Below are 20,189 nucleotides of genomic sequence, written 5' to 3'. Positions count from 1 at the left end.
CCAAGAAGCAAGAGAGCCCATGTTTGCAAATATTCCCTTAAATGGAAGCACAGGGATTGCTCGTGGACATGTTTCCAGGATGGTGATGTCAGCTACAAGCACGAAAGCCAGTGGAGTGGTGAGAACAGAACCTTCCAGGGCCGAAGAGACCCCTCCTGCTCAGCCAGTGCACCCCAGATGTGATATGCCAAGATTATCACATCTGCTCCTGCCTGTGTGCCCACTCAGGTCCCAGTCGTGACCCCACGAGCCAAACTTAGAAGCAAATCTCATGTGCGAGTTGAGGGCACTGTGGTCACTTCCCAGCACAACCCACCACTGCTGGGTTAGAGCTCAGACCCCAGGGCCACCCTGATGGTGAGAATTCGGGCTTGTGCCTCAACCTCCCAGGTTCTTCCTCTGTAAAATGGGGCCAAGAACGCTGCCCCGAAGGCCGCTGTCGGGATCAAATGAGCTAAGATAGCAATCAGCCCACTGGATACCCGGCACCTAGGGGACACCAATGTCACAGAGTTCAGGGCACAAACCTTGGATCTGAATCTAGAGCCCCGTCCACTCCAAGTGTAAAACTGAGGAAGGAGAATTCTGTATCCTTCCCCTTCATCTCCCCAACCTGGCTCTGTTGCCCTCCAGGACCCCACACTGTAGCCAGAACAACCTTTCAGACTCCTAAATCACCTGACATCACAGTCATCCTTCAACAACATCCCCTTGTTCTCAGGGTCAAGGTCAACATCCTCGCCATGGCTTCTGAGTTCTCTGAGCGTCTTCCCAGACTCCTATCATTCTAATACCCAGGGTCCTCTCCCACCTCAGGGCCTGTGCACATATTCTCCCCTCTGTCTGGAAGTCTTTCCTTCACTCTTTACCTGGCCAACCCTCAATCATCCATTAGGCCCCAGCTAAAAAGTCCCTTCCTGGGATCTATATCCTTATACTTAACATGCACATATAAGGGGCCTACTATGGGCCAGGCACGGCTGTAAGTGCTTTACAAATATTAACTCTTCAGCCACACAGCACTCATACCAGATAGGTGCTGTTGTTATCCCGAGTTTGAGAACACAGACATATAAAGAGGCTACGTGACTTGCCCAAGGTGAAGACAGGTGAAGACCGGACTCAGTCCTCAGAGGCTGCCCCGGTGGGCATGCTCTGAGCTGCTCACCAGGCTGCCTCTCTTGCTTCCCTCCCACAGCACTTTAGCATTCTCGCTAACCGTGCACGTCATGGCGTGTGACTGATCTCCAGTGTGTGTTTATGTACCCACTGGTGTGCATGTCTGTTGAATGTCTCTCTGCCCCCTGGACTGGAAACCCCATCAGGGCAGGGTAAGTCTGTGTGTTCATGGCAGCAGATGCAGTGTCGGGCGTACAGGAGCCCTCAGAAATGTTTGTTGGATGGATGGACGGACAGATGGATGGATGGACAGTCAGACAGATGAGGGAACAGATGGACAAGGCCCAGAGTGTGACCCAAAGGGGCAGTGGACTGGGCTCACCTGGACAGGAGTACCTCCCAGCTCCTCATCCAGCTGGGCAGTTAGGATGGCAGACGCAGCGACCTCATCCTGGGTAGACTGGGCACCCTGCCTGGAAGAGGAAGTGATACCTAGTACTGAGGTTGACAGAGTCCTGAGTCTCTCCTTAGGCCGTGGCCTGAGAAACCCATAAATCTCCAGATTTCAGATAATCAAACTGACATACAGAGAGGGCAAAGGATTCTCTGAAGAGCAACTGCGGTGACACTTGTAATGACAGAAGACTGTAATCAATCCAAGCATGCATCAGCAGGGAAGCTGTTAAACTACAGTTCAGGCATTGCCCTTTGGAGAAGAGCCTTTCCCAGCAGAGTGCTGCCCGATCCCATACCTGCAGACACATCCTTCAGCCCCGTTCACCCCCCCCCACCCTTAGTACCTCCCACATTCCACCCCCAGCACATGGCCCCGGACCCTCACCAGTTATAGATGATCTGCCCCTGACGGTCGCCGTGACGGTAGTTGTACAGGATGATGTAGCTGTCACCGCCGTAGAACTGCCCATACGTAGCGGGATCCACCGGCACTTTGTTGGAGCCTTCAATTCTCCAGATCTGCCAGAGCAAAGCTGGACTCAACATGGTGCGGCACCCCCACCCCCAAAGTCAGGCCAGCTGGGAAACCACACTGAGGTTCCACCACGGGACAAGCTTTTTACAGGTGATTGCACCTGGGCTCAGCCTGAAGTTAAGTAATTTACCCAAGTCACAGCGCCACTGGGATTCACACCCAGGGGTCCTGCCCTGAATCCTAAAACCGCACCCCTGCCCCACTCCGTACGTCCTCCTCAGGGGAATCAGCACAGGGACTGCGAGCTGCGTGGCCGTTACCGAATGTGCTTTTAGTGAGCAGAACACAGTGAGGGCTGAGGGCACAATCAATATACGGCCCAGGTCCAAACCAACCTCTACCCACTTCGAGGCTGTGCGACCTGGGACAACTTGCTTAAACTCTATGTACTCAGGTTCCTCAGGTGAAAAATGGGAATAATAAGTATACCAACCTTGAAAGGCCGTTGTAAGGATCAAGTGAGTTTATTCATGGAAGTGTAGCACAGAGCCTGGCACAGGGTGATTGCTCTGCAGTTGGCAGCTACACTTATTAGAATTATGATTGTTGTTATTACTAATGTTACCATTATCTGTATCACTACTGAATTGTCTGGGCTTTGTGGATCACCTCCAGAGGCAGGGCCATCGCTAGGTGACCTCAGGACGATCCCTGTCGGCAGATCTCTTTTAGGAGCTCAAGTGACAGTTTTCCCGGGTGGCCATGAGGCCCTGCAGCGCCATCTGGTGGTGCTGCACAGACATTGAGCCTTTAAGTGCCAGCGAACAGAAGAAGCCCACAATCTCTGGACCTTGAAAATTTTTGAACGTGACAGAGTGGGATTAAACTCCATTTTACAGGTGAAAAAAAGTGAAGGTCAAAGAGATTAAGTAACACGCCCAACGTCACACAGCCAGGCTGCCAGGACTCTTTCCACACTGCCCTACCCTGCATATTTTCACTACATGAATGAATGAATAATAATACCAATGACACAAACAATAATAAATAAAAATTAACTTTTTGCTATTTCTACTGTGTGAAATGGAATCCATGTTTTCCAGAAGCAGACTCTACCTCATAAACATCTCTGAACCCCAACCCCATGCTTCTCCATCTTTGTGGTGACCTTCCTGGTCTCAAGGTCATCATCTCTTCCCTAAACTACTAGTAGTAACAATCTCCATGGGGTCTCCACCTTCATTTTCTTGCCTCTAATCCATTTTCATGGGGAGTTGTGAAAGCAAAGAACTGAGCCAGACACATTTCTTCTTTTAAAGAAAGAGAAAGAAAAAAGCCCTCACTAGCACCCACAAGGTACAGGAGTTAAGTCCACACCCCTGGACACTGCACTCAAGGCCCCTCCTTAAGGATGCTCTCGGCACCAAGACGCTCCCGAGAGAGCTTCCTGCCTGTGAGGCCCACTGTTCCTCTCCAGCAGCAAATTCCTACTCATACTCTGAGACCCAACCAAAGTGTCTGCATCTCTGTGAAGACTGCCCTGACCACCCTCCCCACCCCCCAGCACTGTCCTTCCTGTTCCCATAATCCCTGTGGTCGCCTCCCATCTTCCACTGACCACACTGGTCTGAGCAATTAGCCTGTGGCTACAGTCACCACCCCTCCCAGATCAGGCACTCCTCATATGCACGTGGTTCTGAGACATTCGACACAGGGCCTGGCACACAGTAGGTGCTTAGAGTATGTTGGTTGTAAAAATTAAGACAAAAGGATCTCACCCACCAGAACTGTGGCCCAAACCCCGTATAGAAAAGCCCTTGGGGAAGCAGGAGGCCAAGCATGGGCTAGAAGTGCCAGGAGGGAGCAGGGCGGGGCCGGACACACCAGCCAGCCCGCAGGTACCTGTTTCTGGCCTGTGCCGTCGTCATCCATGCCGTGCTGGGCGGCCATGGCAGTGGAAGTGTGCAGGGTGGAGGCGTCGAAGGGCACCCGCTCCACATTGGCGATGTGGCTGGAGAGGTAGGGGAGGCCCGGGCCGTCCGTCTGGTCTGGGTCCCGCCAGTTCTTGAAGAACTGCTTGAACAGTGGGGTCTCGCCCCCCTCAGGAAGGACAGAGACCTGGAGGGGGCCAGGGAAGAGCAGGTTGTGGCCGGACTGAAACCCCCAGAACAAAGACCACCCAGCAGGTGTCCTCGGGGAGCCTCAGACTTACAGCCCACACTGGGTGGGGAGGTGAGGGAGGGCACCCACCCCACCCTAGCCCTCTCACCCAAACGGGACCCACCCTCACTCTCCTGCCTGACCTCAGACTCACCTGGGTCTGCTTGGGGTAGTTCATCTTGGAGATGAAGTCAGAGGCTGTTTTGAGGGCAGCCCTCCTCTCCTCCATGTTGGCCTGCTTGCCTGTCGGCAGATGGAGGATAAGGGGCCTGGGGTCAGTGTCTTAGGGAGGTTAAGTGACGTAGCCATAGCACTCAGCAAGTGGGAAAGCTGTCTCTGCCCCAACGACGCTGAAGCCTATATAGCACACACTCAGGTCCCCTCCTTGCCCCAGGCCCTCTTTCCATGGTTGGGGGGTGGGGGGCTCCTTCTACGCCACAGTCTGAATTGGTCCCATGCCTCAGAGCAGCCCTGTGCCTGGACAGCTCCTGGCTGGCTCATGTCAGCCCTCAGTCTCCAGCCTTCTCATCACCAAGTCCGAGGAGCCAAGACAATGACGATGAGGAGGAGGAGGATGACGATGGCGATGACGATGATGATAGCCACAAGCGCTCAACTCTGTGTCCCTCTCTCTGTCATTCTCTGTGAACCCGCTGCCTCCCTCCCCTTCTGTCCTCTTCCTTTGGACTAATCATAGAGTATCCAAGGACAATGCTGAGGCATCTACTCAGAAACACCTGGGACAACACTGTCCAGAGCCTCCCAGAACCAGCACGAGGAGTTCTGTGGACCCCTGGCGCAGCGCTTCTCAAACAGAAACCAGATCCCTTTCATGCAAAGCCCCAACGTACATTAGCAAGTTAAAGGCACTTTTCAAGTCCCGCAGTAAAGAGACAGGTGAGCGTAATTGAACCCAGTGTTGACCATAACCTATTTGACCACAAAGCTATATGTATTTTTTACATGTTTTTTATATGATGCCAATTAACCTCTCCAAGAACTGGTGTTATAACACATTTGGGAAACACTGGTTTTAGCCCAGATAAGAAGTATGAGACCCAGAGAGGCACGTAAAGGACCCAAGATCACACAGCGAGTCAACTGCAAAGCCAGGGCTTTAGCTCGGCTCCTGATTTCCATTGAGGAGCCTGCCCCTGCCTCCGGGTCCCTGGAACATACACTCTACGGGCTGCAGGGGCCCGCCCTGTTACCGGTGCCCGTTACCTTTCCAGACAAAGATTTTCCCATCTTGGCCATGGTCCAGGATGAAGCAGTCTTCTGACCTCAAGGCCCCCTGGGCGAAGGGGTTCTCATCAGCCACAAGTGACACTGACATGGTGCCCGCACCATTGGAGACCTAGGGGGACAAGGGGAGCCCAGAATGTGAGTGACTTCCACCACCGCGGCCTGCCCAGAGGGCACGCCCAGTCAACACGTGAGTCGGTCCCCTTCCCACCCCCCACTGCAAATGGCAGGGCAGAGGGACACCGGAACCTGCACCCTCTCCTTTTCTGCTTTGTCGGACCACGCCTGTGACCTACACACAGGTGTCACATAGACACTGCACACGGAAAGAAAGGGCAGGGGGTAAAGTGCAGGGATTGAAGGCGGTCTAGGAGAACTGTAGAGTTGGCAAAGAAGACAGTCAATCTCATCAGTTAAAAAATAAATAGAAGTAAAAGATCTAAATGCAGTATGGTAGCTTGGGTTGGAATCTGGAATGAAAAATTGGGGAAATCTGAATAAAGTCTGTAGTTTACTTAATGGCGTTGAATCAGTGTTAATGTCTTAGTTTTGACAAATGTACCTGGTTATGCTAAACGTTAAGTAGATGCTGGATAAAGGGTGTATGGGAACCCTCTGTACTATCTCTGCACTTTTTCTGTAAACCTAAACACTATTCCAAAATTAACATCTCATTAAATTTAAAAACAAACAAACAAACATGTACCATACTAGCCAAAATTCAAAAGATTAATACCCAGTGTGGACAAGGCTCTGGGTAAACAGGCACTTTCCAACCCCTGGGGAGGGTCATTTGGGAGCCCTTCCAGAGTACAGTTTAGTAATATGTATCAGAACTTTAAATAATGAGGGTTCTAGCCTTATTGAGCACTTCGTATGTGCAGCACTGATAACTTACATAATTATAGAACTCCTTTAATCCTTGCCATAACCCTGTGACAAGTCTACACTTATGCGCATTTTATTCCCACGGAAACCAAGGCACGGAGCGGTTAAGTGACCTGCACACCCAGAGTACCAGCCCTGGGATTCGAACTCAGGCAGTCTGAGTCCAGAACCGGTATTTTCAATCACCGACTCACTATTCAGCCTGTGATGATGTCTGGGAAGTTGCTCTACTCCATAGTTAGCAGAGGTGCACAGAGGGACTGCTTGGCATCCGAAAAAGTGGAAGCGTCCCCTAAAGTCCATCATTAGGGATGTGCTGAAATCCTTATGCTCCTAAAATAGAGCACCACAGAGCTGTTCTAAAGGGTCACATGGGTCTCTAGTATAGAAGGGCATTCATGACCATGTTGAAGGGAGAACAGCATGAAGAGTTTGGATCCATTCATATCAAGTAGAGATGGAAAAGTATATAATTAGACAAAGAAAGATGTGATCTAGATTTCCTTTCACTAAATGGTAACTATGTAACCATGGTAACCTACAGAGAGGGAAAGAGGAGAAGCCAATTTATTTTTATTTGACTATTGTTACTTCCGTAATTAAAACACATCTAAAAATAGTACTGGTTATCTTAAACCAGTAAAAGTTTTCTTTTTTTTATATATATAATTTTTAATTTTCATTGAATTTGTTGGACATTGGTTAATAAAATTACACAGGTTTCAAGTGTACAATTCTATACTACATTGTCTGTATATTGTACCTTTATATATATTTTGTATTGCTTAATATTTTATTTTTACAGTGAACATGTATTACTTTATCAGAATAAAAATCACTAATGTGGTTTTTCTTTGGAGGTTATGAAAAGTTGTGCCCCATTCTGTTTCACAAATAAGCCCAGGTCACAACACGAGCATCACAGTGACACAGGCCAGAGGGCCTGAGCTCAACAGCAGCCTCAATTCAGTCTTTAAAATCACGAGGAGGAAATTATAAATAAAGTCATTAACCACAACCTGCCCTCCAAACACAGGTCCATTTCTGTAGTATTTCCCCATGTACTTTTTTTCCCCAAACACTTTCCCGTCAGTTTTCTCTGTGGACTCCCAGACATCCTGGAAAGTTCACTTGACTGCCTTTCTCCCCACTTTACAGACTAGGGAACTGAGTTCCAGAGAGAGGACACCCGCCGCCAAGTCGCACAGATGAGCATGACACAGATACATCTGCAGTTGATGGCTTTCCCCTGTCCTCGGTGCAGGAGGCGAAGGCAAATGATGGGTGTCCTCTGGGGACATGCAGAAGCCCAGCCCCCCAAGCGTGCTTAGAACTGGGTCCCACACAGAGGAGCTCAGGAAGGCTGAGCCCCCGCTGCCCTGTCCCTGACCCCAGGGGACAGAACAGCTGAGGCTCACCTTGTAGAGCTTGGCCAGCTTGCGGTTGGCTGCGTCCTCCTTCGCTGTGTCATCGGTACCCTCAGGCAGAGTCGGCTTGGAGCCCAGCACCTGCAGAGACGGAGAGATGGGAAAAAGGGGGGTCATGAGCTCCTAGCAGCCTCCTTCCCCAGGGAGGGGCCCAAGCTCCTGACAGAGACCCCTCCGCAGGCAGGCAGGGACCACACGGGCATCCACGGTGACCCTCCACTTAGGGGACAAACCCCTCCAAAGACATCCTGCATCTCTTCACGTGTCTCTCGCGTGCAGAGCTCAACCACATCAGCCCTGCTCCTCTGCCCTCAGGACAGTCCTTCAGATACTTACTCTACCATCTCCCCCTAGGCCGTCCAAGAAGGAGGACCACAGCTAATGAACACACCTTCCGACCCATGCCTCCAAGGAGTCCCTTTGGTGCTCACACCCACGCTGGGTGGCACAAATTATCAGTCTCGTTTCACAGAGGAGGAAACAGAAGTCCAGAGAGATGGAGTGACTTTATAGCACCCAGCTATGAAGTGGCAAAGCAGAATTTGAACCTGCGGCTCCCTATTTCACTCTTCCATTCTGGCCACCCCTAGCCTCCACAGCCCCAGCAACTACCCTTCCCAAGCCACGGCTGTGTCCGGGCTCCTCCTCCTCACACTCGCCTTCCTACTCTTCCTAGAAACCAGAACGCGACACCTCCATGCAGGAGCTAAGTGGCATGGGGCAGAGCTCACAGTCCCCTCTTTCCTGGTGGAGTTGCCTCTATTGATATGTTCACAAAGCAAAATGACTGACAATCACGTCATGCAGTTGACTCAATGGGCCATAAACTACCAGGAGTGGTCGAAGAGAAAAGAGGGGACTGGGTTTCTGTTGTATTTTTCTGACCTGGCTCCAGCACCAGGTTTGTCCTCAAGAGAGGCTGAGACCCTCTTCCTCAGCTCCTTTTGAGGATCTGGCCCTCCCCGCGGGAGGGTGCAGCTCACATCCCCAGCACACACCAGGTTGTGGATTCCAGCCCACCTCTCGGGGGAGTCTGGGAGCTGTTGGGGAAGCTGCTCTTCCCCCCTCCTAAAGAGTGCCAGCTTGGTAGCAAAGCAAATTCAACTCAAACTTGCCTCGGAAATGGAAGGACGTGAAGAGCACCCTGTCGCCATGCTCAGCGCCCACCCTGCACTCCCGGGATGTGGCTGTCAGTACCTGGAGCATTGCCTGAGGCTCAGCACCCTCCTCAGACACGTGCACTTGGGCCCGGCCACTCCGCTCGTTGTCCCGGATGCCCTTGGACACCTGTGTGGCCTTCAGCCTCTCAAATCGGTTGCTGTTGGAGCCGCACCACTGATATATATCCTGTAAGACAGGGACTCCATGTAAGGCAGTGTCCCAGCCTTCCTATGAGCCCTGCCCAGTGATAAGGGAAGGAGGAGACTATGGAGTGAGTGTGTGCCAGCAGGGCGTGCACATGCGCACATCCAAGCACAAGCAGTATCACTCGGGTACAACAGGTTGTGTGAGTGCATGGCTGTTGTATGTGTTTTACATAGACACAACTGCACAGAGCATGTGTATAAAAACGTTTGCCTGCTGGTGAGAGTGGAAACTGGTACAACCAATTTGGAAAACCACCTTGCCATAGCTACTAATGCTCAGGCTATTGATATCCTATGAGCCAACAATCCCTCCCCGAGAAAGGGACCCAACAGAAGTGCATCCAGATGTCCACCTGTGTAAGGACATCGGAGTAGCACCGCATGTAAAAGCCCCTCACCAGGAGCTACCCCAAGTGCCCATCAGCAATAGGAAGCATATAAATACTTTGTGGCATATCCAGCCAATCGAATCTGTAGAGCAAGGAGACTGGTCAATCTACAATATGGATGGATCTCAGAAGCAGAACGTTGCACAGAAGTCAAATATAAAATAGAAAGCTTCCAGGTGTATGAAGTTCAAAAATAGGCAAAACTACTATGTGCTATTGAGAGAGTTCAGGGTGGAGTCTATCCTTGAGGGTGAAGGGACTGGAAGAGGACAGGAGGGGCTCTCTGGGACCTGGCGATGTTGTTTCTAGATCCAGGTGTTGTTACACGGTGTGTTCACTTTCTGAAATCCAAAGAGCTGTGCACTCCGGATTCACACACTCTACCTTAATGAAAAGCTTACACTAAATAAGTGTGTGCTGCACTTGCATGGACATTACACCACGTGTATACATGATGTTGGAGTGCAATGTCTGTCCATGTTCGTTTGCAGGTATGAGGGCACGTGGATTTGGGGAGAAATGGGTACAAAGCATCACACATCTGTAAGGTGGGCCTGGGGAAGTGCATCCCATACACACTGCCATATACAAGTGTTCATGTGCAACTGCACATGACACATACATATGAGGGTCCTTGAACAACACACCAAATCTACATGTGTAGGCATTCATAATGGTGGCCATGTCCATGCCCAGTGGGCAAGAGACTAGTTTTTGCACATGCCTGCCATGCATTTTTAAGTGAGAGACTATATGTAAAAGGATACATGAGATGTGCATATGAACACAAGGTATCAGGGAGCCTACATGTCAATCGAAGCCTGAATACATTGTGCAGGAGGTCTGTGCCCACAAGCATGACAGGCTTCAGTCTATAGTGTGGGAGCCTATGAGCCCAGGCACACCTCTACCCAAGGCTTTGCAGGTGTGTCTGACTCATGTATAGAGCACGTGTGTGCATGGGGCTACCGTGCCTGTGGCTTTCCCTGTCTGTGTCTGCATGTGCTAACATGGGTGTGCCCGCCCCCCCAGAGTCAGGCCTGGGAAGAGGCAGGGCAGGACTCACACTGCCCAGGTCCAGGATGAAGCAGTCGCCGTTGTTGAAGCTCTCCCAGGACACAGGCACCTCAGTGGCACGGACCACACGCCGCCCTTTGACCTGGAAGAGTCTCTGCACCACCACCTCATTGGGTACCACGTGCTTAAATCCTGATGCCACGCCTCCTTTCTGTTGGGTCAAGGAGACAGTGTCAGTCTGCGGGGTGGGGTCCAGGGGAGCAGATATGGGGAAAGGAATAGCGTTGAGTTAAAGGAAATTCTGGCCTATGAACTAGTGGCCTTCCAGCAGATGCCATACCACCTTGCTGCCACCTCTTTGAATTTAACAAAGACCTTTGGGGCCATTTCCCTGGGTCACAAAGCTGCAAACGTTACTTTCTCAAAACCAGCATTTCCCAGGGGATATTCTAAGGAACTCTAGTCTTTGAAGATATTCTTCAAGAAAAGGGTTCCATGGGGGTAGAGGAGGAAGGGCTTCCACTAAAGCCAGAAATGCAGCCCCACTTTGCTGCCTCACTTTACAGAATGAAGCCAAGTCTGATCCTCGCCACACAGACTACATGAAAGCAAGGGGACAAAAGGAGCAAGTTCTCATTGGGCTCCTATTATGTCTATACACAGTAGCAACATGGAAGTGTCTGTGAAACGAAAATGCACACAGTGCTGGGCATTTTGCATGTGTCGTCTCTGAGACAGGTGTCATTAGCCCCATCTTACAGATGAGAAAAATAGAGCCCAGAAGTAGAGGGATTTGCCCAAGATCTCACAGGGAGTAAATGCTGAAGCTAGGATTCAAACTCATGTGTGACCGAATCTAAAGGTTCTTCCCCCAACATCATGCTTTCTTAGAGCGAAGGTCACTAGGGTCACCCAGGATGAGAGGCAGAAACAAGCCACCATTCAGAGCAGTCTTTCAAGTAGAAATTACAGTAGTCCCTCTCTATATCACGGCCTCACTGTCCCGTGGGATTTTTAAAAATACTATATTTAATTATTTCTCACAGATTTTTCGCTATATCGTGGGATTTTGCGGTACTGTATACATATGTTGTTAAAGTCACGTAGGTGTAAGAGTGTAGAATATGTTTAAAAACATAAGTGATGTTTATAAAAGTGTGGAAAAGGTTAATAAGGGAGTGGGAACGGTTAATAAGGGACTGCGAACGGTTTAGAAGTGTGTGGGAAGGGTTTATAAAGCCTTAAAATATATATAAATACTAAAATGTAAGGCTCCTACTTCGCGGATTTTCACCTATTGCGGGAGGGGGTCTAGAACGTAATACCCGTGGTGAGGGAATACTGTATTTTTTTCAAGTGGAGCGTCCCCTAGTGTCCTTTCTTGGTACCAGCATGAGACCTTTCAAGAGCATCCTCTGGGGCTCAGCAGGGTTGCCAAGGTGTTCAAAGGGCCTTTCCTCCTGCCCTGCTTCAATGGCCCTCCTGCTGGGGAGCAGATGAGGAAGGGCAGCTTGGGGGGAAAGGTGAACCGCCCTGTGCTCACCTGGTAATGGGATGCCACTCACTAAGTCCTTGCCAAGGGCTGGGGCACCCGCTTTATGGACAGGCAATGTGCTGCTGACACGCCCCCATGTGGAGATTCTCATTACCCCACTTCACAGGCAAAGAAACTGAGGCACAAACAAGTTAAGTCCAGGGCCCATGGATCTTACTAGTTGGTGGTAGTGTTGGGTTTTACCCTCAAGCTCACTGTTCCAGGGACCCAGCCACTCTCAAGGCTGCCAGCCCAGTAATTCCCGAGTGTCTGTGGGCAGCCCTGACCTGGGGACTTCATTCAACTGGAGGTAAAGGGGCAGTGGACCTGAAAAGTTTGACTGTTTCCATGGACTCCTCAGAGAAAAGGAAATGGAGGAAGAGAAGGACCCTTAACTTCTTTTTCATACATCTCTAAAGTATTTTATTTGTTCAAGCATGCCTTTTGTCTGTTATTTTAAAAAAACAGAAACATTTTTAAAGTTTTTTTTTTTTGTCATAAACTTTGGTTCCAATAAATTCTCTGTATATAGATTTACAAAATAAAAGAATACTTGATTTCTAATAATTGTGGGCATGCATTTCCTGATTAATGAACTTTCCTGATCTAAGAAGAAATTAGACTTGAAGAGACAAGTTAACAAAATAATAAAAGAAAGCTCTTAGAAAACAGTAGATCTACAAATGCACGGTGCAGGAATTTTTTGAAATATTTACTATTTGTTACTATTTGTACTATAATCTTTAGGATTACTTATTACTTTGTATGGTCTAATCATTACAGGGGTAGAAACTAGCCTCAAATTATTTGAACAAAACTTAATGGGATAAATTGTTTTAGAAGCCACTTTCCAAATTAAAGTGATGACACATATCATATATATATAGATAGTTCTGTATCTCTATGAATATACATATCTTTATGTTCACATAGAGAGAGACATTATCCACCATTCAGTGTAAGTTTCTAAAAGTAGACTCATGGGGGGTTTTACTTCTGAAAATCTATATTCCTATAATGTTTGACATTTTACAATAAGCTTGTATCATTCTTGTAGTCAGAGGAAGGAAAATATATATAAAGGTTTACATTTTTTAAATGTTAAACTGTTTATCAAACAAAGAAAAACGAGTGATTGAGGCTGGGAGTTCCCATTGTGTTCCTTGAGGCCAGGGTCTTCCAGTATCAATTGGCCCAGATTCTCTTTGAACAAAAGGTTTCAAATAACCCAGCCCCAAGGGGTCTCTAGGGTTCTGTCTGAAGTCAGGGAGGAAAGAAGAAAAAGAAGAAGGAAAATGAAGAGGAGGAGGAGGAGGGATCAATGGATTCTGAAAGCACAGTGACTTTTTCAAAAAGGATTTGGGGCTTGCAGAACAAGATGAACCAGGCCCTGTGACAGCCCCTTCTAGTACCTCCTGTCCCCTCCCTGCCCCTTCTCACACCAGAGGACAGAATTGGCTCTGAGGTGCAGGCTTTCACAGGAACAAGTCTTGCATAACAAGCTCTGCTCCTTGGGGATGTATAATTGATGAGGGCTCCAGGCCGAGAACCCTAGGCTGAGCCTGCCAAGTGCGGGGGCAGCCCAAGGGCTTGCAGAAGGTGGAAAACATGACCAGCCTGGGATCTCACATTTGTATCAGGAGCCAGGAAATTTCAGGACTGAAGTCTCAAATCTGGGCCTGGCTTGGGAACCCATTCCTCAGATTATGGCCCAAGAACATCCTGGAAGAACCCCCAGAAGGGGGGAGAGGCTTGCTAAACATGCAGATTCCTAAGCCTGATCTGAGCTAAGATCACAGACCAGGGAACCTTGAAATGTCCACACTGAACCAGCTCCATGCTAGCCCTTCACACCTAGGCTCCGTCTCTTACCAGCTGTGCAAGTTGCTTCCCTTGTCCACACAACAGCAACAATACGGAGGCACTTGTTACGTAATCAATAAATGTTTGCTGAATGAATCCCAAACGGGGAATGTGTGAGAGAGCACACACCCAGAGGCACACAACTAGCCAAAGCCTCGCAGTTAGAGGGGTGGCCTTGGGACCAGAACCTCAATCTGCTCTATCCACTTCCTGCTCCAGCAGCTGCAAGAAGGTCAGGTACTTCTTTAGGTCAGGGTTCCAACCTTCTCACCTCTCCTTCTTCAAGGTACCACAGCCCCAGAATGGGACTTAGGAAGAAGATAGAGCTGGATAGCTCTGCAGGAGGAGCTGTGGGCACGTGTGAACCGGCAGAAAGGGGGCGCTGGTGAGCTCCAGGGAATCCAGCCCAGCTCCGCCCAGCCTGGGGCTGAGGCCCCGTTCCCAGGACACACCCTGTCCTTTACTATCTCAGCCTCACTAGCACGTTCCCATCATCCAGTTCCCTGTGCCTCACTGGGCAGACGGGGTCATCACCCTGTTGACAAAAAGGGCCCTGAGTCCCTGAGAGGGACAATGACTTCCATAAAATCACACACTTCAGCGATACAGACTTGGCTTGAGAGATAGGTTGGTGTAGTGAAAAGAATGCTGGGAGATCTGGGTTCTGGTCCCACCTCTGGGACTGACTTGCTGTGTTACCCTAGGCTAGTTGCTTAATCACTCTGTGCCTTGGTTTCCCCTCTATCCCTGAAAATAAGAGATTTGGACTCTAACATTAAGGTCCATCTGGCTATCAAAGCTTGTGATCCCCTCTCTATCCTGACCAAAGAGAACCTCAGCTTTGCAAAACTCCAGCTTTTCCTGAGACCTTCTGAGGTGCCAAGCCCCTTGCAAGGCATTTTCCAGCTACACCTTCACCAAATCCTCTCCAAAGCCTGAAGGGCAGGTATAACAGGCTCTCATGTACCCAAAGAAGAAAGGGAGGCTCAGGGAGGCCAAGTGGCTTGCCAAAAGGCACACAGCATATTAGGGCACAGCCTCTCAGGGCTCCCGGCTTGATTTTGCTCAGCTCTACCTGGCTGGGGCCTGGAGGAGAGATCTGTGTTGGTTCAGACTCCTTAGAATTCAAGTTCAAGGAGGATTCTAATGAACAGGAAGAGGAATGTGATCAAGGGCACCCTTTTAAATACCTAACATGGAACCCTTTGTTGGCAGGGGGCAAGAACTAAGGGGTGCAGAAACAGGACTAGGCCCAAGGCCAGGACAAGTGAGTGGCTGAGTTTCCACCCATGACTCACCCCTTTCTGCTGTAGCTAGAAAGACAACCCTGTAAAGTGATAGGGAATTTTCTTCTCTTCATTTTAAGATAAAGAAACAGAGACTCAGAGAGGAAGTGTGATTTGTCCAAGGTCACAGAGTAGGAAGGGTACAGGATTCAAACCTAGGGCTGGCCAACTGCAAAGCCCGTGCTCTGACCTATCTGCCCACATGGCCCCACAAGGCTGAAAGGAGACTGGGCCCGAGTGAGCCTTCTCAGTGGTACATTTGTCCCTGCCACCGGGGACCCACCTTGTATTTGAGGCCGGACTTGAAGTAGCCGAGGAAGGTGGCTGACTCGAAGCCCTGGACCTCACGGTGCTGCACAGCTCGGCCGTTCAGGTAGTCGTCCAGCTGCACGGTGAAGATGGCAGCCGCCCCACTCTCGTCCTGGCTGCACTCATTGCCTAGGGGACATCAGAGCGGCGTAAGCCTGGGTTCCAGAGAAGTCCCAGCCTCCTATGGAGGAGGAGTCCAGAGCCCCCAGCACCGTGCTGGCTGGCCTGACGGTAGAAGCTGGGCAAGCCCCTGCCTTGCACGAGCCTCAGTTAATTCATCTGTATAATGGGAAGACGGGGGCCGGACTCAATGGTCTCTAAGAGTCCTCCAGCTCCAACATATCCCCCTACATTCTCCTCCCTTACCTGTTCCCTGCACTCACTCAACCCTGCTGTGCATCAGTTCAGATCAGGAAACAGACTCAGAGAGGGGGCAGGACTTATAAAGTCACACAGCAGAGCTGTGGCAGCAACGCCAGGCTTGCACCTCTGAAAGGTAAACTGGGGCATGGCTGGAGCTAGGCCAGGGAAGTTATGGAGGGGGCCCAGAGTCCCCAAGTCACCTCTGAGTGTCACACTAACTTTAACTCGTTTAACCCTCACAACACCCCTATGAGATAGTGGGTGCTACCAACATGGCCACTTTATAGAGGCACTGAGTGACTTGCCAAAGGACAGAGCTGGGCTCCGAACTCAAGCAGGCTGGCTCTGGAGCCTGGGGAGCTGTAATCCCCAGAGAAGGGCCTAGCATATACTTGATGCTCAGTAGTCACTTAGCTCCCATGGGGCTGTCTGGAAACCACATCTCAAAGGGCTGTGCTTTATGGGGGTGGGGTCTGGCCTCACCCAGCCAGTAATGGAGGTCGTATTGCAGGTTTCCATTCCTCAGCTGCACCGTCTTCAGGATGACATAAGCGTCACCTGTGAAGAAGTCTCCGTAAAGGTTGGGGGGCACAGGCACCAGGTCGAACTTCTCCACACGCCAAATCTGCAGGCCAGGCTCCTTTCCTGCCTTGAGGAATTCGGGGTGTTCCACCACCATGCTGCTGGGCTGGAAGAGACAGGGCAGAGCATGAGCAGGGCCAGAGGCCGGCAGGGAGAGACCCCGGGGCGCGAGGGAGGGTGCTTTCCAGCACCAAGAGCATCTCATTTGAGCCTCTGACTCTCCCCACCCCCCAAGGCAAGTCTAACCCTTCTACAAGCCCTGTCTGATGAGAGAGCAAGCAGGGCAGAGTTTAGGGTCCAAACCCTGTCCTTGGCCAAGCATCTGCCTCTCCTACTCAGCTCTCCAGTGATGGGGGGACAAAGGGTGCTACCTCTTTTCTTCCCTTCTTAGTGCCAATTGGTTGGGAAAGCTGAGCGACAGAGCAGCGAAGCGACTCTGCCAAAGACCCCCAGCTAGGAAATGGTATAGAAGGAATTGCCCCAGGCTCTAAGAACATGAACTCTGGGAACGCGGGGAGACCCCCTCAGATGGAAATGGTAAATCTGGGGGTCCCCAGGGGTTCAATATGTTCCCTTCCAGCATCCTCAGTGGCTCTTAGAACTAAAAGGGTCCTAAGAGAGCTCATCATTCAACCCCATTCTGCAGATAGGGAAACTGAGGCCCAAAGAGGGGAGGAGACTGGCCCAACATCGCACAACTTGTTTGCTTTTGCTCTTAGAAGTGGGGAGATTTCCCACGCCCCATCCATGTCCCCACCGCACCCCCAAGGAGGGTCTAAAAGACTTAGCCCAAGAGGCCTCCTGAGCTGTCTGCCTCCTCCCTCCTGCCCCCCCAGCACCCCACCCCCAAATTCCATTTCTTGGAAAAGGCAGAGAGGATGCAGCCAGGGTCTGCGGGAGCCTGTTGGAGACAAGGTGTTTGGTCAAAGATGGAGGAAAGGACATGCAGGAGGGTTCGAGATGGAGCAGAGTGGGACTGTTAGCCTGGGGCCAAAGGGCAGAAATGAGCAGGCACAGGTCACCTGGCCGGAGAACAGATCTGGGGGGAGGGGTTGAGAAACCAGACAGAGAGAACTCAGGCAGAGGGGTGGAGAGACACAAAAGGGCAACAGAGAAGTGACAGAGAAAATAAACAACCGTAATGATGATAAGCAGGCAGGGATGAGATCATACAAGGCAGAGGGAGAAAATAGTGCAGAGGGAGAGAGAAATCAGAGGAAAAAGAGAAATCTGAAATGGAAGAATTGAGAAGCAGGAAAGAGAGAAATCAGGCAGAGGGAAAGAGACACTAGACGAGAATGAGGGGAAATCAGGCGGCAGGGACGGGTAAGAAATCAGAAGCTATGAGGAAAAAGAAATCCGGCCAAGGTGTGGTTAGCCTCCGGGAAGGGAAGCAGCCAGGTCCCGAGGCTCCCACCCCCATCCACGGGAGCCCCGGAGGCAGCCAGAGATACTTACAAAGCAACAAAACAGTTTTTCCATTCTAGACCTGAATTACTCCCCTTTTTCTAGTGCTGTATCTGCAAGAACTTATAATAGAGAGTTACTCCGGGAGCCCCCGGGCCCCCTGGGCACTCACCCGCCCCTGGGTCGCCGGTGCCGGGGCCGCCCCCTGAGACGCGGCGGCCGCAGTGGCCGGCGGCGACAGCGCGCACAGCGCCAGGACCAGCGCGCCGAGCATCGCGGGCGCGGAGCGTTGCGGAGCCATGGCTGTGAAGACTGCAGGACACCCAGCGGCAGCCGCGGCCTCCCAGTCGCCGACCTTAAGTAGCCGCTGGCCCATCCCGCCTGAGCGGGAACCGCCCCGCAAGGAGGGCGAGGGGCAGGGCCGAGCCCCGCGGGGCCAGGCAGGGGCGGGGACCTGGCCTGGATTTTGGAGATATCGGGGTTCCCACCGGGACCGGGACGACCCGACTGGGTGCGGCCACCCCTACCTCCCCACCCTACCCCCCAGCTCAGGGGGGCGGAGACCAGGCACAGAGCTTGGCATACAGCAGACACTAACTCTGTGCACACTAAATGGGCGCATTCACGAAAGGCAGGAAGACCTGCTTAGCCTCCCGTGTGACCCACGCAAGACCCCTGCCGCATCCACACCTAACGTCTCCAGCATTTATTGAAGGCTTTCCATGCATGGTAACATCTTTATCCTTAGAGAGCGGCTGTAGGGACAGCCCCATCTTACAGAGGGGAAAACTGCGTGCAGAATACACAATCAACCTGCACACCACTAGGAAATGGTACAGGCAGGATTTGAACCCAGGTCCTCTGGGGTGGCCTGTCCACCTAGACAGCAGGCAGCTGCCACCCGCTAGGGGCAGACTGGACCCCTGAGCCAACAGGACTCAGGAAGGGGCAGGCAGACCTCTTACCTCCTGCAACTGCAGGTTTTACTTAAGTCAAGACCACCCCTTCTTTCCTTCTTTTTAAAAAGTTTTTATTCCTTTTTCTTCGGTATATGGTTTCAGGTATAAAGAACAGTGATTGGACAATCAAAAAAGTTTTTCTTTTTAAAATGTTTATTTTTATCAAGACTTAATGTATTTGTACAAAGTTGTTCCCTCTCAACCCCACTTACTGCTCCCCAGGGGCAACCACTTCTATCACCCCCTTTGGCTGATGATTTCAGGGTTTACCTTCATAAGTAACACCGCCTATTGCTTCTTGTAGTTGTTCTCAGTTTTTTAATTTTGTCTTGTTTTTTTTTGAGGGGGTGGTTCTAGGTCCTATCCATTGGCTCCCCCCTGAGAAGACAAGGCTTTAAGTTTTTTCCCCACTCCTAGACCCCCTTCCCATTCCTCCACCCTTCCACTCCCAAGGCACAGTCATTGGGTTAGAAGTGTGATTCAGACTCCCCTAGTCCCACCAACCCCTCTCCGCTTCCTCCCACCACCCTACTGGACTCAACTTCTCCATTTCCGAGGTCTCTTTGCATCCCAGAACTCCCCCTCTCCCAACAGCTCAGTGAGATGACAGGAAAGAGAATTGGGGGGTTGGAGGCCTGTGGCTTTGGTTCCTACCTCCACTGTGTGTAAGTTATTTTCCTTTCCTCTGCCTCCGTCACCTCGTCTCCTTACAGGAGATGCCCTAATGGGGCAGTTCAGTGGCTGAGGATTAAGTCAGTCTCTGTGTGTGAACACGGCCTGGCTGACGACCAGGTAAACGGGAGTTCGCATCCCCCTTCCCCACAGCTGTAGTCGCCCATCCCAGCGCCTCCTGGAACCCAGCTTCCGTCTAACCAGGCTCAAGTTCGCCCTCCATCCTCCTCAACTTCCCTCTGCTTACTGGGGTCTGTGGGGCAGATAAAGGGCTCAGGGAACACACACAGAGTGAAGATGATTCCAGATAGTAAGGATTCTAAGAAGACTTTGTGGAGAAAGGGACTTGTAACCTGGGCATTGAAGGACAGGGAGGAGGGAGATGAAGAAAAGGCATTTTCGGAGAGGGAGTAGCATGGGCAAAGGGTAAGCAAACATGGGCCACGGGCAGCCAAGAGTGGAGGGGTCCAGTCCGAAACACAGGGAGCAAGAGATGAGGTGGGAGGGCAGCAGGAGTCACAGGGACCCACGTGCCATGTGGAGGAGTCCCTGTCTGGGGTCGGGGGAGGGTAGTCACAGAGAGATGCTGAGTTTTCAGGGCCTGCGGAGCCTGCAGTGGGCCTGCTAGGGCCTAGATTCAGAGAGCCCTTCCCTCTCCTTAGGCATTTTGG

General features: G+C 51.0%; 1 protein-coding gene across 5 annotated transcripts in view; it reads right to left on the bottom strand.

Annotated features, from left to right (window-relative positions):
• GSN (gelsolin) overlaps positions 1 to 20,189 on the bottom strand; it is a 49,057-nt gene that overhangs the window by 5,794 nt on the left and 23,074 nt on the right. For 3 of the 5 annotated variants that reach the window (XM_090274660.1, XM_090274659.1, XM_090274657.1), the window contains 10 exons: positions 16,382 to 16,586; positions 15,510 to 15,664; positions 10,593 to 10,754; positions 8,968 to 9,117; positions 7,762 to 7,851; positions 5,435 to 5,567; positions 4,365 to 4,453; positions 3,953 to 4,168; positions 1,961 to 2,094; positions 1,502 to 1,592 (listed from right to left, as the gene is read on the bottom strand). In XM_090274660.1, coding sequence (XP_090130786.1) covers positions 1,502 to 1,592; positions 1,961 to 2,094; positions 3,953 to 4,168; positions 4,365 to 4,453; positions 5,435 to 5,567; positions 7,762 to 7,851; positions 8,968 to 9,117; positions 10,593 to 10,754; positions 15,510 to 15,664; positions 16,382 to 16,577 — 1,416 coding nt within the window. In that variant the 5' untranslated portion in view covers positions 16,578 to 16,586. Of the gene's footprint in view, positions 1 to 1,501; positions 1,593 to 1,960; positions 2,095 to 3,952; positions 4,169 to 4,364; positions 4,454 to 5,434; positions 5,568 to 7,761; positions 7,852 to 8,967; positions 9,118 to 10,592; positions 10,755 to 15,509; positions 15,665 to 16,381; positions 16,587 to 17,938; positions 17,978 to 18,059; positions 18,212 to 20,189 lie in introns of those variants that run through there. The other 2 variants (XM_090274656.1, XM_090274658.1) reach the window with 2 other exon arrangements.

The sequence above is a fragment of the Furipterus horrens genome, unplaced genomic scaffold, assembly GCF_987537825.1.
Source record: "Furipterus horrens unplaced genomic scaffold, mFurHor1.1.pri manual_scaffold_4, whole genome shotgun sequence".
Classification (NCBI taxonomy): Eukaryota; Metazoa; Chordata; class Mammalia; order Chiroptera; family Furipteridae; genus Furipterus; species Furipterus horrens.
The sequence above is the reverse complement of the archived record's forward strand: the minus strand, read 5'-3'. Positions and strand labels throughout refer to the sequence as shown.